Raw genomic sequence first — 12,965 nt, 5'->3', positions numbered from 1 at the left:
GGAATAGTTGGTTTTATCTACTGACGTGGACTATGATAAAAACATACAACTGGTTTTAAGTAGTTTGGTCAGCACATTTGGGTGTTGAATTATATAAAATGCTAAAATTATTATTGGTTTTTATAATTCGATAAATGAAGTATATATTTTATCATTTCATTTGACAATGTTTTTAACAACAATTTTTGCATTCGAAAATTAAAATCGGCTATCAACCTTTTTTTTTGAAGTATATAATATTATATACGATAAATGTAACAAATAAACTTATATACCTTCTTCACCTTTAGTGAGGTTTGAACCCCTAACCTCCTAAGAAGCCAAAAGCTACGATACTGCTAGACCAAAGGCCCTTTGATGGCTATGAACTCTTCTTGAGGTGGTGTTTTTTTACTTCTACACTCATGCCTTTTTCTATACTTGTGGTGGTTGTCGAGGATAACAAATACTAATAATACAAAATTAATTGCACTAGTGATAAATAGGATCGATTCCACGAGGGTTAGCTGTAAAATGGATTGAAGTTCTATGATTTCAAAACAAAATAAAACCGAAAGTAAAAGGAGATCAGAAGACCATAATAGTAACTCAAGTAATTAAAACACGTACACAAACAAGTAAAGGGAGATTCGTAGCAATGAACGATAATCAATTTATGACTCACTTTAATTTTTATTTATCAACGAGCTCTCAAATGTTTTTAGATGCCATGAACATTAACAGACTTTGATGTTCAGTTCATCATTGATTTAGTTGATTAACGAAACAAGTTCTTTAGTTAATGCCCTGATCAATTAAGACAAATTTTAAAGAAACTCTATAAAATTTGTTCATAAACTATAAAATAGTAAGAGTATCTCCGATAGTTATGCTAAAATAGAGAAAAGTGAGATTTTATCAAATTTATACTCCAACATATATTATCTTGTATGTTAAAATAGAGATAAAAAAGGTAAAATTCTCCAAATTTGAAGAAATTTATAAAACTCCATATTGAGGAGAGATAAATAATATTTAATTCTTTTTTTTATTAACCTAGATATCCAACCCGCTATGCGAGCCGATTAATCCTAGGGCGACCACCTGCTTTGCAGATAGCCTAAAGTCACCGTATTTGAACCTCCGTGACCACAAGAGGATTTTTATTTCTCCTTAGATTTGAACCTGAAATCTCCTGGTACTTTTGACCTTTGGAGCCAAGCTCCAACCAATCAGACGCCACCCTTGTGCTTATTTAATTCTATCTTATTAATAGGGACATTGAAATTAAATGTTCAGAAGAAAAATAATAATTTATTAGATTTATTAAATATTTTAATAATATAATTAATAATAGAATTAGTAAAATAGAATAACCGTTGAATTTGGATGTAATTTTTCTTAAAAGATTTTAACTTTTGAATTTTAATATTATATTTTAAAAAATTTATAGCATAGCTAATGCGGATCTTGTAATAAAGACTTAGTTTCTGTTTTGTTTATTTTTTAATAGTTCCATTATGAGGTGGTCTCTGAATTGTTAAGAGGTGAATCTTGTTTGACAAAAAAAAAGTCCGCCTCGTAATGGTTTAAAAACCCTCTAAATGATTTTGTATCTTGGGCTCTTCCAACCATTCAGCGCCCTAATTTCATTCTAAATAATTACCAAATAATTATATGTTATTTTGTATTATATCATAAGAGCCTTTAAATTATTTTGATCATTTAATCATTCTACACTAAATCATTCAGTAACCGACAAACAATCCTTTTAACAATTTAGAAAAGGGAAAAGTTCAAAAAAAAACCAACGGACTTTACTGTTTGGAACGATTAAGTCCTTGGACAATTTTTTGGAACAAATAAACCCTTGGACTTTACAAAACCAATTAAATAAGTCCTTGGACTTTACAAAACCTGTTAAATAAGTCCTTGGACTTTACAAAACCTGTTAAATAAGTCCTTGGACTTTCTAAAATATGTTAAATACATTTTGTTAGTGAAAAAGGTACGAAAAAAAATAAGTCCTTGGACTTTCTAAAATATGTTAAATACATTTTGTTAGTGAAAAAGGTACGAAAAAACAATGGATTTTCATATTTTAAACGATCAAGTTCATAAATATTTTTTGAACGAAAAAAGTACTTACATTAAAAAAAACAAATATACCATTCTCATTACTATTTGTAAAATATACAAAAGTTGTATCCAAAGCATAATAATCTGCATACAAATTTTGGACATAATTTTACCAAAAGTTAATGGCGGCGACGAGCTGGTACGTTGATGTTGTTGTGTCTTTTGGGTTTGTTCTTCAGGGTTGCTCCCTGTAATCCATTTTTGGACCCACCAATTCCTTGATCATGATCGCAACTTGTATTCATGTTATCGAAAATCTTGAAATCAAGTTTACAGGATTGATCATGGGTCTAATCTTTATACCACTGGATCTGGTTCTCTCTAACCCTTTTTTAATTCTCTTAACCTGCTGCTTCTTCTCTTTCTTGCTTGAATCTTGATCATCAATGGAGTTTGAAGAAGAGTTAGAAGAAGTGGATGAAGATGGTGAAAGTACTGAAGATGCTCTTTGTTTCTTCAACCGTAATAGCTCCTTCCATAGAACTGTGCATTTTGGTGGTCGAGGAGAAGGATCTTCGTCGATAAACCAACTCATTCTGTTGTTGTTGTTGTTTTCATCTTCTTTCATCGTCACTGCCTCTTTTGCAACCACTTTTTCAGGTTTTATGCTGATTTTATTCAGCTTTTCATTCTGCCAAAAGGGGAGTAATTTTCCTTCAAAGAAGAGTTCGTCGGCGGTCAGCATGGTCGCCGGACAGAAACTCAAACTCGCCGATCCTTGTTTTGATCTCCTTTTCTTTATCTTGTGGGGTAATACAGATGAAGTTTGCATCGTCGAGGAAATCGCCGGAGAAGGAAATCCGGGGACTGGCGGTGGCCGGAGGAAGAGGAGGAGGAGTTGTTTCCGGTGAGACCATTTTGTTGAGATGGGAAGGGAAGGGAAGGGGTGATGTGATCTCAAACGGTGTGCGAGAGGGAGAAGGAGACGGGAGGGGAGGGAGCGATGGAGGGAGATGAGTTTTTAGGATTCTTTTAAGTTTTTTTTAATTTAAGTTACCTTCTATTCAGGTTACAGGTTACGATTTTAAGGGATGAGGATTTATTTAATAAGTTTTGTAAAATCTAAGGATTTATTTAACAAATTTTGTAAAGTCCAAGGGTTTATTTGTTCCAAAAAATTGTCCAAGGACTTAATCGTTTCAAACAGTAAAGTCCGTTGGGTTTTTTTGAACTTTTCCCTTTAGAAAACCACAAGGACCAAAAGTGCAATTTATTGTTCAAATAATCTGTGTCTTTTGTGGCGCATTAACATGATGGTTTGAAAAGGGAAAGCAGAGGCATTTTACTTGTAATGGACGGAGGAGGAATCGGAGCACCGACGATCTGCATCGATCTTGGAACTACATACTCGTGTGTGGCGGTCTAGAAGCATGATCAGATCGAGATCATTCCCAATGATCAAGGCCACAGAATCACTCCGTCTTCTGTTGCTTTCCTTGATGATGAACGACTCATCGGCGATGGTGCCAAAAACCAAGCACCAATGAACACTGCTAACACTATATTTGGTCAGTCAACTCATTTTTGTACTTCTTATGGAATGCTCTTCGTTTAATTTTTGATACTTCTTACGGAGATGTATGCAACATCCAGAAGATATGGATTGTGAATGGCGGAGTTAAATTGTTAATTGTAAGAACACTGTTTCTCAATGAAATATTTAGAGGCTCAATCATGGCCTCGAGTTTTTGATCCCTGTTACAATTTAAACTTTTGAAGCTCAACTACAACTACCCCAATTGTTCCATTTTAGGGTTTTAGGAATCGAAATCCTTATTGATATGTTTGTTTCACCCAGGGCCGTCCTTGGGAGGGCGGGCCGGGTCGGGCGTACGTCCAGGGCCTGCAAGAAATAGAACTACATGCTATATTGTTTGAACGTGGTGATGAAAACATTACCCTGATATGACATGGAAATCCAATTTATTTATATCGATTTACATAAAATGTTACTTTAAATAGTTAATATTGTGAACCCAAATAATGTCAATCTATATACTAAAGGTATCATAGAATATGTTTGGCAGTGGAATGAATTTACAATGCTATGCAAAAATGATATAATAGATAATATTAATTTAAAAATAACTATTGATTGATTTGACATCTAAAAATACTTGGAAAACAATTTTATATGAATTATTAATATTTTTGAATTCAACATTATTTCTGACGATAAAAACAATATATTGAGATTCTTTCGTACTTATCAAGGGCCACTTTTTACATCTTGTCCGAGACCTATAAAATGTTAGGAACGGACCTGGTTTCACCTTCGTTAAACATTGATTTCAGATGCTAAGAGGTTGATCGGAAGGAGATTCAGTGATTCCAAAGTGAAAGAAGACACGAAGTTGTGGCCATTTAGGGTGCGTTTGGTACGCAGACAGACCAAAAGTGGTTGTCTCGTATAAAGGTCAAGAGAAGGAACTTTTTGCTGAAGAGATTTCATCAGTGATACTCGTTAAGATGAAAGAAATGGCTGAGGCATATCTTGGAATAGTTGTGAAAAATGCTGTAATAACAGTGCCGGCATATTTTAACGAACCACAACGTCAAGCAACGAAGGATGCTGGCGCTATTGTTGGATTAAACGCCATACAAATGATCAATGAGCCTACTGCAGCTGCAATTGCATATGGTTTAGACAATAAGCATGATATTACTGGCAAGATGAACGAATGTGCTTGTTTTTGATCTGGGTGGTGGCACTTTTGATGTTTCTCTGATAACCATTGGGGAAGAGGGTCCTTTGAGGTTAAAGCTGTTGCTGGTGACACCCATTTGCATGGTGAATCATTGTGTTCGGGAATTCAAAAGGAGATGGAATAAGGACTTGACCAAGAATCAAAGAGCTATGGGGAGGTTGAGTACAAACATGAGGACCAAGAATACAAGAAGAAAGCAAATGCATACGATGCATTGGACGATTGCTTATACAAGATGAAGAATCGGATGAGAGAATACATCATCAGGAAGACGGTGCCCCCTGAGACGTTGAAGAACATGGAGTATCGCTGATACGACCCAGTGGTTTGAGGACAACCAAACTGCACCTATTTACGAGCTTGAGCGCATGGAGGTAAGCCTCAAGTTTGTATGCCCTCTGATGCTTTAGTTCTCAAATTCCGTTTGTTAAACTTTCGGGATTTCCTAGCTTTTGTTAGATTCGTTAGAGATTTTTAGATATTAGTTAAAGGTACGGATTCTTTATTTCCCCCTCTCTGTTTATTCGTTCCGTTGTGTATGTGTTAATTTACGCTTACGTTTATTTGATTCGTTACATATGTGCACGAATTCCTAATTCCAAGTGTTTATTTGTTTTGTTAAATACGTGTACGGTTTCTTTGATTTTCGTTCAACTCATTCCGTTCGAATTGGTGAATAATCACGTTCTTACTTCCACCAAAATTATTTTACGTTTCCGTTCGATTAGTTGATAGTTTGATCATGTCTATTCGTGGATGAGTTTGGTTTGGTAGAAACGTCAAACGCTGTTTTTTAAATCTGTTGAATTTCACTTTGAAAATTTTGTGTTATTTGTAAAATTCATAACAAATCGCTCATTTGTCGGATTACTGCATACAATACGTTTTTGAAAACCTGGATATGTTTACTACGACTTATTGTGACACAAGCAAAATGTGATTTTTGGGCTAAGGTGTCTTTTTGCATGTCAAAAGTATGCTCATTGTCCAAATTTAGATTCTTTTTGCATGTTACATCGTCATTTGGTTCGATTATTTGTTTTGTTATATTTGAATCCACATACTGAGCGTTTGGCTCAGCCGCATTTCTTTCTTCACAGCAGGTATTCAAGAGGAAACTAAAAATAATTATAGGATTCAAAGTATCCTCCTATCTAAGAGGTTTGTTGATGGCGATTGTAGGCTAGTGAAGCTAGTATTAAAAAAAAGATTGAGGTCTCGTTCATGGCTATTGTTATTTTGTTATGTTCTTTTAAATATGGTTTAATAGTACTTCATGTAATAACAATAAGGGGTTGTTTGGTAGTTGCTGAATGGTTTGGTGCAGAATGATTAAGTGGCTCTCATGATATAGTGCAAAATGAAATATAATTGTTTGGTAATTGTTTACAATAAAATTAGGGCGCTGAATGGTTAAGGGAGACCTATGATACATAATCATTCAGAAGATTTTAGAACTATTAAGAGACATGCTTTTTTTGTGGAACAAGATTTGCCTCTTAACGATTCAAAAACTGCCTCTTAATGAAACTATTAAGACGTAAACAAACAACCCCTAAATTAGTTATGGACTAGAGGTGAGGGAAGTCTCTCAATCTGTTACAAACTCTTGGTTGGGTTGTTATCTTGATTTAACTAGAGTTAAATTATAAGTACAATTTTTAAATTCATTCTCTTATAAATTAATGACATTCAATCCCACAATGAATACGAGGAAAAATGATATTGTACGCATTTTATAACCCAGTATGCTTATGTTTGTAGTTGTTTTTAAGTTTGAACGTAACCTCCTTTTCTATCTCGGGAAGAGGGTGTTACATAGGTGTGTTTGGTTAGGTTTAAGTTAAGTTCTATATGATAAAGTTGTCTGTGTAAATTAATCTGTCTGTATAGATTATGAAGATTTTTTTTCCATAAATGGGAGGAGTGTGTTTTTATTAATTGGAAGGGACAGGTTTGGGAAAAATATTTTCTATATCATCAAGTCACTACCTAACTGTCATGTATAGTTAACCAAATAAGCTGTGAGTGCTACTAAGCTTATTAAGCTGCTAATAAACAATCCCTTATTGTTGATAGAGTTGAGTCGTGAAGAAAATATTAGTACTACCGTACCAGTAATGGCCCGTTTACCAAATGCTACCGGGCAAGTCCTTACTGGTCACTTACATTACCAATTGAGAATGGCATGACAAAGATCGAGAACCTTATACAGTGAGAGGCATGGCGAAGATCGAGAACCTTATACAGTGAGAGACATGGCAAGAACTGAGAATTTGCTTATCAGATTAGAGACACTTATCAACAATCTTACAGTATCACTTTGATAGCCGAAAACTTATCTGATAAGATAAGTGAGGGTAGTGATGATTATCTGGTATGTGTTGTATTAGACATTTTAGGATTTCCATTTTAATTGGAAGTGGCTACTTGACATTTTATGGGACCGGGACCAGTTATAATGAAAGAGTAAGTTTTCGGACCTTTATACAAATTTGCCATTTGAATATATTACAACTTTGCCATTGCCATTACCCTTACTTACCATTTTGCCACTTTCGAAATGCATAGCAAGGTTTATTGGGTTTTCATATACCTACTTCTATTTGCTCTCGTTCTTTGTAACTCTCTCAAGTCTATAATTCGTGATTTTGATTTGCTTTTTGCTCGATATTAACTCGAGTTCGAAATTGTGTTCCAAGCTTCTAATTCAAATTGGCCACACACCATCTTGACTCTCAAAGTTGTTGGTTTCCAAGTAGGGCCTTCTGTTTCCAAAGATGTCGTCGAAGTAATCATTGAGTGTAACTGAAAATCATCTGTTTAGAAATATAACAATTTGACAATATTGTTGAGTGAAAAAATGGAGGCACAATGCAAAATTTGTCGTTAAAATAATCATTGACTATAACCGAAAAAACACCCGTTTAGAAATTTACAACTTGACACTATTGTTGAGTGAAAAATTGGAAGTGCAACACGAAAAATGCGCCAAGCTTCTTGTAGCATAGGGAAATTTCACAATGAAACAACTTGTGAAAAAAAATCTTGTGTAACAATTAAGAAATTCACAAATTTGACACAAATGCAAATTGGTCAAAGCGGATTCAGTTGGAGATCGGATGTTTGGTTAACGCAGACTATGCAAGCGAAGTTGGTGATCCAAGAAGGGTTCATCGTTACTTTGATAACCCAAAGAAATACAAGATGGATCCAGATACCGCCTCAGTCAAATTCTAGAACGTAAGTCATTCTACTCTTAAACAAGACACATTTAAATACGTTCGATTTAACGACTCATTACAACAAAATTATAGGACGCTGAAACTTTGTAAGTGTCCATAATAGCTGCTTTATAACACTTGTAAGACCAAATAATTATTTATCCTATTAAAAAGTGTTGAAATAAGATGTTTTATTAATATTATTAGACGACAACATTTAAAAATAATGTCTATAAAGCTTTAATTCAAAATGTCCTGCAAAAAACTAATACAACGGTTTACTTTAAAAATATATTTGTTAAGACGTTTAAAATCATCTTATAAACTTATTGTAACACTTTTATATACAAAACGAACAACTGTTTGGTCTTACAAACTTAAACCCTATATATAGAATAATCTATTGGAATACCTAACCATCTTTTTTTTATTAACCTAGATATCCAACCCGTTATGTGACCCGACTAATCCCAGGGTGAACCACCTGCTTTGCATATAGTCCAGAGTCATCGCATTTGAACCTCCATGGCCACAAGGAGATTTTTATTCCTCCTTGTAGTTGAACATACCATGTACTGGTTCTTTTGACCTTTAGAGCCAAGGTCAAACTAATCAAGCACCACCATTGTGATGTGATTATAAATCCAATCTTATTGTAACAACCTTGAACGTTGATAGAGGAAAAGGTCACTATCACTAAAATTGGACAATCTTGAAGATCGAAATTAAGAAATGGTCAATAATGAAGGTTCTTTCTTCAGTTCACCCATTCTACTTAAAAGCAACTAAGTCATAGTTTGACTAAGAGAAATTGTCAAAACTTAACACCAGTTCTTAATCACTACCTTCCCAGAACCAAACAAACCCCCCCAATATCAAATCATTTAAAAAGGAAAACCCCAAAATCTTCATAATCCAAAATCAACATCTCTCTCTCTCTCTTTGTGTGGGTCTTTGACTTTCTTTAGTTTATCAAAAGACAAAGGTCAACACACAAGACTTTTGGGGTTTTACAAGAGTTTTTGAGTAAGAAAAAGGAATCATGGATCCTTCAAGATTGAACAACACTTATGATTCAAATTCTCAACACCCAAGATTTCCATTTCACAACACTTCTTTAAGTAATCTTGTTTCAAATGACAACAAGAATGAAGAACTTAACTGGGGTTTGTTTGCAAACCCAAATCAGTTCTTGGATTTTCCTTCATTCCCCTTCAATTCCAATGTAAGTTTCTAAAATCCAAAGATGGTGTTTGTTTTTTTTTTCCATAAAGTTTTGATTTTTAATGTGATTGGGTTGTTGGGTAGTTTTTGTTTTTGTTTATTTTGTTTTTATTGTTGCAGATTGAATCATCTCCAACAACTTGGAGTTATTCTGGTTTAGATTTCATGGAGGAAAAGACAGATGTTTCTGGTTACAATTTTGAATCCCAACCAAGGGCTACTACCTCTTCTTCCATTTCTGGAAACAAGATGGTATGCAATTTCCTCAATTTTCAAAACTCTAGTTCTTTGACTTTTTAATCTCAAGTCCAAACTTTCAGGATAGTCAAAAGTTGACATTTCTGGCCGGATGTTCTATATTTTTCATTTGTATGGTTACTGTCTGATTGGTTTGAGTTTGGCTCCAAAGTTTAAAAGTACAAGTCCTACGTTCAAATCCAATAAGGAATAAAAATCCCCTTGTGGCCATAGAGGTTCAAATGCGGTGACTCCGGGCTATCTGCTTGGTCGTACTGAAATTAGTTGGCTCGGATAGCGAGTTGGATATCAAAGTTAATAAAAAAATCTAATGTAGACCGATGAAAAACTTGATTGTGTTTTCTATTTTGGTGCAGGAGGAATCTATGAAAAGTCAAGTTGTAGAGTGGAATGTCAATAGTCAACCCAAACAAATTGACTTCTCAATGAAAGTAGAACAAGAATCAGTACAATCTCTTCAAACCAATTGCAGTTTTGACCAGATTCAAGCCACCAAAGAGCAAGACAAATATGAAGATGGTTACAATTGGAGAAAATATGGTCAAAAAAAGGTCAAAGGGGGCAAAAGACCCCGAAGTTATTTCAAGTGTAGCTATCCCGATTGCCCAACGAGAAAGAAAGTTGAAAAGGATTTGAATGGCTATATCACCGAGATTGTTTACCAAGGAAAACATAGTCATCCGAAGCCTCAAAACATGAAGAAATCGTCGTCAAACTTGTTCCAAGACACCATGTTACATCATTCGATTGAAAAAACAAGTTATGAGCCGTTTTCTGAACGTTCCTTGGTTTCCTTTGGAGAAGACGGGTACGAGCAAGGATCTTCGAATAGTAAATTGGGCAATGATGGTGACAATGAGCCCGAGGCTAAGAGATGGTAAGGTTTTGTTCATATATATTGTTGAAGTCCCACATCAACTATAGATCCGTTCAACCTTTATGTGTTGGAACCTCTTGGGCTCTTTTAGAAGAAGAATCAAGGATTTCACACATTCTAACATGGTATCAGAGCCGGTGTCTAGTTTTTATATGGACCCGCCACACCAATTGAGCATCCACTCGAAGGGGTGTGTCATGTTAGAGGCTTACATCAGTTAGACATGGTCCATCCAACCTCTATATATGTTAGGACTCCCCCTCTTTATATGGGCTTTATTGAAAAGAGAAGCATGGTTCCAAATATTCTAACAATGTTAGAGTCTCACATCTGCTACCTCTTGATAACGGTTTTTTTAGAGAGAGAATCAATGGTTCTACATATTCTAAAATGATATCATAGTCAGAAGCATCTTCATTCAAGGAAAATGATTCAAATTGTGATCTCTTCCCTTTTCTTCTGCAGGAAATCAGATGAGGCCGAGAGTGAAGAGATATCGTATGTTGGGAGTCAAACTGTTCAAGATCCGAGGGTCGTTATTCAAACCAGAAGTGAGATTGATATTCTTGATGATGGATATCGATGGAGAAAATACGGGCAAAAAGTAGTTAAAGGAAACCCAAATCCTAGAAGCTACTACAAATGCACAACCACGGGGTGTCCGGTGCGAAAGCTAGTAGAACGAGCCTCAAATGATCCACAAGCTGTGATCACGACCTACGAAGCCAAACACAACCATCATGCACCCATGCCCCGTGGTGGTGGAACCGGCGGCTCGACCATCAACCACCCATCGACATCGTCTAACACCACCAAGACTAGCACCAATTACGGGTCTGTGACCAATAGTCCTTTGCTAAACTACTCAAGTAACATCAATGGTCAAACTCCTAATATTCTACAAACGTTAGAGAACTCAAGAAACTATGGCTTTTCTGAAAGTTCTTACACAAATCAATTCTGGGTGAAAGACTTCTCATAAAAAACTAAGGAAGAACCGCAAAACGAGATCATCTTCAACTCGTTTTTTGACTGAAATCATGACCATTTTGGTATTCACTGCAACAAACTTGGTTTTACATGACCTCATATAAACAATTGTAGGAACAAACAATTCTAGGTCGTATAAAAATGTGTAATAGTAAGTTGATAGATAGATTTTGAATGTATTGACAAGTTTTGAACCTGATTTTGAAATAAAAACATGATTAAGTTACAGGATATGATACTTTATTCCATGTGTTTGAATGTTATATATGTAACAAGATTAAGTTATAAGAATGGGAAATCGAAATCGAAAAAAGTGAAGTTAGAAGGTTTGATTTTGTTAGATGCAAGATGATTTTACTAGTTTGTACCCTGAGAGAATGGCAGATGATCCCAGGATGAAAAACGCAAAAAACTCCATGCTAATTGACGCTGCTAACGAATCGGTGAAGGCATTGTCGGCTCCTTCCCTCATCCGGTTCGTCATCGGAACCGCCGATGATGCTGCCGATATCAATAGGTACGCCATGATCTAGGTTTTCAAAAATCGGGATGTTAGTACGCCCTAAGAATCGATGTTTAATTTGAAATGAAAACATGATCATCGGAATTACAGACCTGATCGCCAACGAAATCGATCAGCGCCAAATTCTGATCGGAAAACGAAAGTAATTCTTTTCCCGTTGAAATCAAACGATATTGCCTCCAAACTTGAAATCCGTTATAGATTGATGACAAAATCGCTATTGCCAATTCATACCTGTTTTTGGAATAAGAAATTAGATGAATCTAATGAATGAAATCGAAGGCTGGATAAGTATCGGTGATGATGATTATCCAAACCTAAATTCTTCGTATCTATTGTAATCTCTCCAATCACCATGTCTGTTGCTAGCCATGATGATGAAAGCGAGCAGAGAAAAAAGCAAAGCGGAACCTCGTAATCCAAACGTTCCCTTCTTTGAAATATCTTCATGACGCCATCGCCTGAAAATGCCTACGACGCTGTAGCCTGGTGGCGGAGTCTGGTTCTGGCTCTCCACATCCTTTGCATTTGGTGGTGGCGTTGGCTGTGGTGTTTCCGATGATGCTTTTGCCGTTGCCTCCGATGACATTTTTATCCAAAGCAATTGAAAATTATTCAGCACTGTTTTAAACTACTTTTTAACGATGCATGGCTAACTTAATCCATCACATTTTTTTTATTACGCAGAATATCCTACCCACTATGCGAACCAATTAATTTTAAGACGACCGTCCGTTTTACGGGTAGTTTGGAGTCACCATTTTTGAACCTCCATGGCCACGAGAGATTTTTATTCCTCCTTTGATTGAAACCATATATTTGAAAAATATGTGATACGGGTATTATGAATGGTAATTCAAAGATACAATTTTAGCTTATCTGATTGGGCGGTGAAAGATATGTGAATATTAATGTATTATATATCTTACGTTGAACATATAATTACCGGAGGTAACGGCTTTGAAAAATAGATTTGCAGAACAAATAGCATAATAAAAATATGATACAATTATATGGTCAAGTTTTTGTCTTTTGCCTTTTTG

At 35.4% G+C, this 12,965-nt stretch overlaps 1 protein-coding gene and 3 pseudogenes across 1 annotated transcript; 2 read left to right on the top strand and 2 right to left on the bottom strand.

The window, feature by feature from the left end:
- Positions 1-2,359: 2,359 nt before the first annotated feature.
- On the bottom strand, positions 2,360-2,975 carry LOC112517707 (annotated as a pseudogene).
- Positions 2,976-3,409: 434 nt separating this feature from the next.
- LOC112518141 lies at positions 3,410-5,201 on the top strand (annotated as a pseudogene).
- A 3,891-nt stretch (positions 5,202-9,092) lies between these two features.
- Positions 9,093-11,445, top strand: LOC112517706 (annotated as a pseudogene).
- Positions 11,446-11,695: 250 nt separating this feature from the next.
- LOC112517705 (CASP-like protein 4B1) lies at positions 11,696-12,511 on the bottom strand. The gene is made up of 3 exons (XM_025125091.1): positions 12,240-12,511; positions 12,015-12,156; positions 11,696-11,928 (listed from the first exon to the last, which is right to left on the bottom strand). The coding sequence occupies exons 1-3, from the start codon at positions 12,509-12,511 to the stop codon at positions 11,737-11,739; spliced, it is 606 nt and encodes a 201-aa protein (XP_024980859.1). The 3' UTR covers positions 11,696-11,736.
- Between the last annotated feature and the right edge of the window lie 454 nt (positions 12,512-12,965).

The sequence above is a fragment of the Cynara cardunculus genome (genome assembly GCF_001531365.2).
Source record: "Cynara cardunculus var. scolymus isolate 2C chromosome LG 9, CcrdV1, whole genome shotgun sequence".
In the NCBI taxonomy this organism is placed as follows: Eukaryota; Viridiplantae; Streptophyta; class Magnoliopsida; order Asterales; family Asteraceae; genus Cynara; species Cynara cardunculus.
This window is presented reverse-complemented; position numbering and strand designations above follow the sequence as displayed.